Source organism: Zingiber officinale, chromosome 4B, assembly GCF_018446385.1.
Source record: "Zingiber officinale cultivar Zhangliang chromosome 4B, Zo_v1.1, whole genome shotgun sequence".
Classification (NCBI taxonomy): domain Eukaryota; kingdom Viridiplantae; phylum Streptophyta; class Magnoliopsida; order Zingiberales; family Zingiberaceae; genus Zingiber; species Zingiber officinale.
In genome coordinates, this window is record NC_055993.1 from 130,878,612 (window position 1) to 130,881,500 (window position 2,889).

Genomic DNA, 2,889 nt, shown 5'->3' on the forward strand with positions numbered 1-2,889 from the left:
TATTTTTTTAAAAATTTTTACTCTCTTATAATTTGAATACTATATCTTAAACTATAAATCCTAATCTTAAATCTCAAGTCCTAATTTTTTTTATAAAAAATTAATACTGAATAATTACGGATGGATGCAGTAATTAACACAGAATTCTAAATTCTATGTCTTATTTTTTTTTAAATAAATAAATAACACTGGAAGTTTCGGGAGGCTCACAAATGGGTATGGCAAAGGTTTGGACAAGTCATCAGTCATTGAAGCATATACCTTCTGTACTATAACGAATTAACTATAATTTATTACTCACAATTGTACATGTATTTGAACTGCGAAAAATAACAGTTTTAATAATTATATCTGATAATTAATTTCAGATGAGTCCCAGTGATTGGACCAAAATACCCACTTGGCTTAGCAGCGCTGTGTCCGGCCGCCACGCCAACTCCTCCATCTTCTTCCTCAGCAACACCGCCGCCTTCCCCGCCCAATTGATACCGCTGTCGGCGGGCGCCCCCTCCTTGAAAATGCTATGCTGGCCCTTCAACAGCGCCACGTACTTGGCCATGTCATGCACGCACGCCGGGTTCTTCACTTCGAAGAAGTCGAGCGCTAGCTCCACCCCGACGTGGGCATAGCACCCGGCGGCGGCGCCCCATCGCCGGAGGCTCTCGTTCAGGAACAGTCCGGGGAGCTTCGTCACCGGGTCCCTGACGTTGGCCACCCGCAGCACCTTCACCCGCAGCTCCTCGCACCGCTCCTTGAACCCCCAATTCCCGACCCTCGGCCCGCCGTAGGAGTACACCGTGATCGGAACCGACGAATCCGCCCGCCTGTTGATCCCCAGCTCCGCTAGGTCGTAGCCGAGAAGCAACGCCAGGGCGGAGCCCATGCTGTGCCCTGCCAATGTGAGGCTCATCTCCTCTGTTTCGTGCTGCTTTACCAGCCGCGACACCTCCTTCAGCAGCTGCTCGCGGCAGCTCCCGTGGCTGAACCGGCCGCGCTCGTTTGTGTAGAGGCCGAGAAAGCCGGACTCTACCTTGACCTCCGGCCGCGGGTCGTGCGGATCGAGCCGGGCCGGCGTCAGCGAGCTCATCAAGTTCGCCGCCCACTCCGACTTGGTCACCGTTCCCCTGAACGCCACGAGCACGTCGCGGCGGCCCAGCCGGCGAGCCACCTCATCCGTCGCCACCGCCACGTACCCGATCCACCGCCCTCCCCCTCCGCCCCCGCCGCGGCCCACGATCTCCGGCGGCGTCGCGTAGATGTACCGGGTTATCTCGTATCCGGCCGAGCCGAGCCCGGACTCGTGCAGCAACCGGGCCTTGCCGTGCTTGCACTTGAGGAAGCGCGGCGAGGTCGGGTCGAGATCGAACGCCTCGTAGCACGCCGTCACCAGCTCCCCGTACCGCACCACCTCGTCGCGCAGAACCGGGTTCAGCGGCTCGACCAGACCGGCCCAGTCATCGGCCCCCTGTATTTTCCTCCACATACTCGCCAACCCGCACTCCGCCACCGACGACGGCGACCGAACCCTCACCGCCGCAGCAGCCGGCTTCTCGGGCGCCACTGCCACCGCCGTCCTGCTCCGCCATCTGCACCGACGATTCCTCGCATGTAAGCTCACGGCCCAAGCGGAAGAAGAAGAAGCGCCGGTAGCCATGACAACAACTAACGACAACAGACCGAAGAACAACGCTCGCCAGATTTCTCATATATAGATACACACGAAGATAACGGTCAAATCGGGTCGCGTTTCTCTGTTGCCCCATTTTTTTAAAAAAAATGGGTCGGTGAGGTTCGCTATCGATCGATATACTGCGTCTCGAATTCAGTTTGGCGGTTTGACCGCTCTGTTTCCATCTTCTCCTCTTTCTATGGCGCCAACGTTTGTAATCGTATGAACGCCGAAATGCACCAACTACTTTTCTCTCTCTCTCTCTCTCTCTCTCTCTCTTCCACCTCGCCTCACTTTGGTCAGACAGATCTATTGGGAAATCTTTCATAGATTTTGTCAATCCGATTCCGATCCAGTTAAACCAAACTCAACAGACACTGGAAAAACAGAGTCCACGCCTCCCCCGAATGCCTCGGTGGCAGCTCCTCCTTTCTCTCTAACGACGACGTCGGCCATCGGCTATTAATTCTCCTCGGTAGCAGCTCGACTAAAACGCCAGGCTGAGAGTCGACCACGAAGCTAACGGAACCTTCATAAGATATTTTTTGCTTTTTATAGAAGCCGCTTCTTTCTCGTCCGATCGGATCTCATTAGATCTGGACCGTTGAGTATCGCCTTCGTCATCCTGAATATCGATCCCTCGTCATAAATCTTGTATTCCTACGAAATGAAATGACCATTAATAAATTTTGACAAATGAAATCATCGTTGACTTACGTCATTTTTCTCGTGACTGTGGAAAAACTTCGCTATCCTTTTGTTTAATTCTCATGAATGAAAATGATGAGACAGAAGGAGAATTAATAAAATGTGTCTAAATAATTTAAAGTTATCATAATTATTTTCTAAAATTTATTATTATTTTTTAATATTCTTGGAAGGAATTAAAAATTTAGAAAATATATCTTTAATTTCTTTACGATTAAGTAAATATAAGTAACTTGTCTGTCTGTCTAACGTTTGGCTTACTCAATTCATTTGTTTTACTTATCCAACTTGTTTTGATTTTTTTGATTCTACTACTTCAATTAGAGTTACTCGATTAGTTTGACTTATCTAACTCGTCCATTCAACTAGTCGAAACCTTATAATTTATAAGATTCATCCAACTCGATAGATTGAGTCTTCTTAAATTGATACATACAAACATTGAAATGGCATCACACAGATTGAAGAAGAAGCCTGTCCAACAATCAATCCCAATTGACCAAAAAGAGTAG

General features: G+C 48.9%; 1 protein-coding gene across 1 annotated transcript; it reads right to left on the reverse strand.

Moving 5' to 3' along the window:
* Positions 1-364: 364 nt before the first annotated feature.
* LOC121978694 (phospholipase A1 EG1, chloroplastic/mitochondrial-like) lies at positions 365-1,725 on the reverse strand. The gene has a single exon (XM_042531001.1). The coding sequence runs from the start codon at positions 1,652-1,654 to the stop codon at positions 365-367; it is 1,290 nt and encodes a 429-aa protein (XP_042386935.1). The 5' UTR covers positions 1,655-1,725.
* Positions 1,726-2,889: the final 1,164 nt, after the last annotated feature.

Excerpts from the sequence above, each read along its gene's own strand:
- LOC121978694 (XM_042531001.1), bottom strand. The coding sequence starts at position 1,654 with ATGGCTACCGGCGCTTCTTCTTCTTCCGCTTGGGCCGTGAGCTTACAT.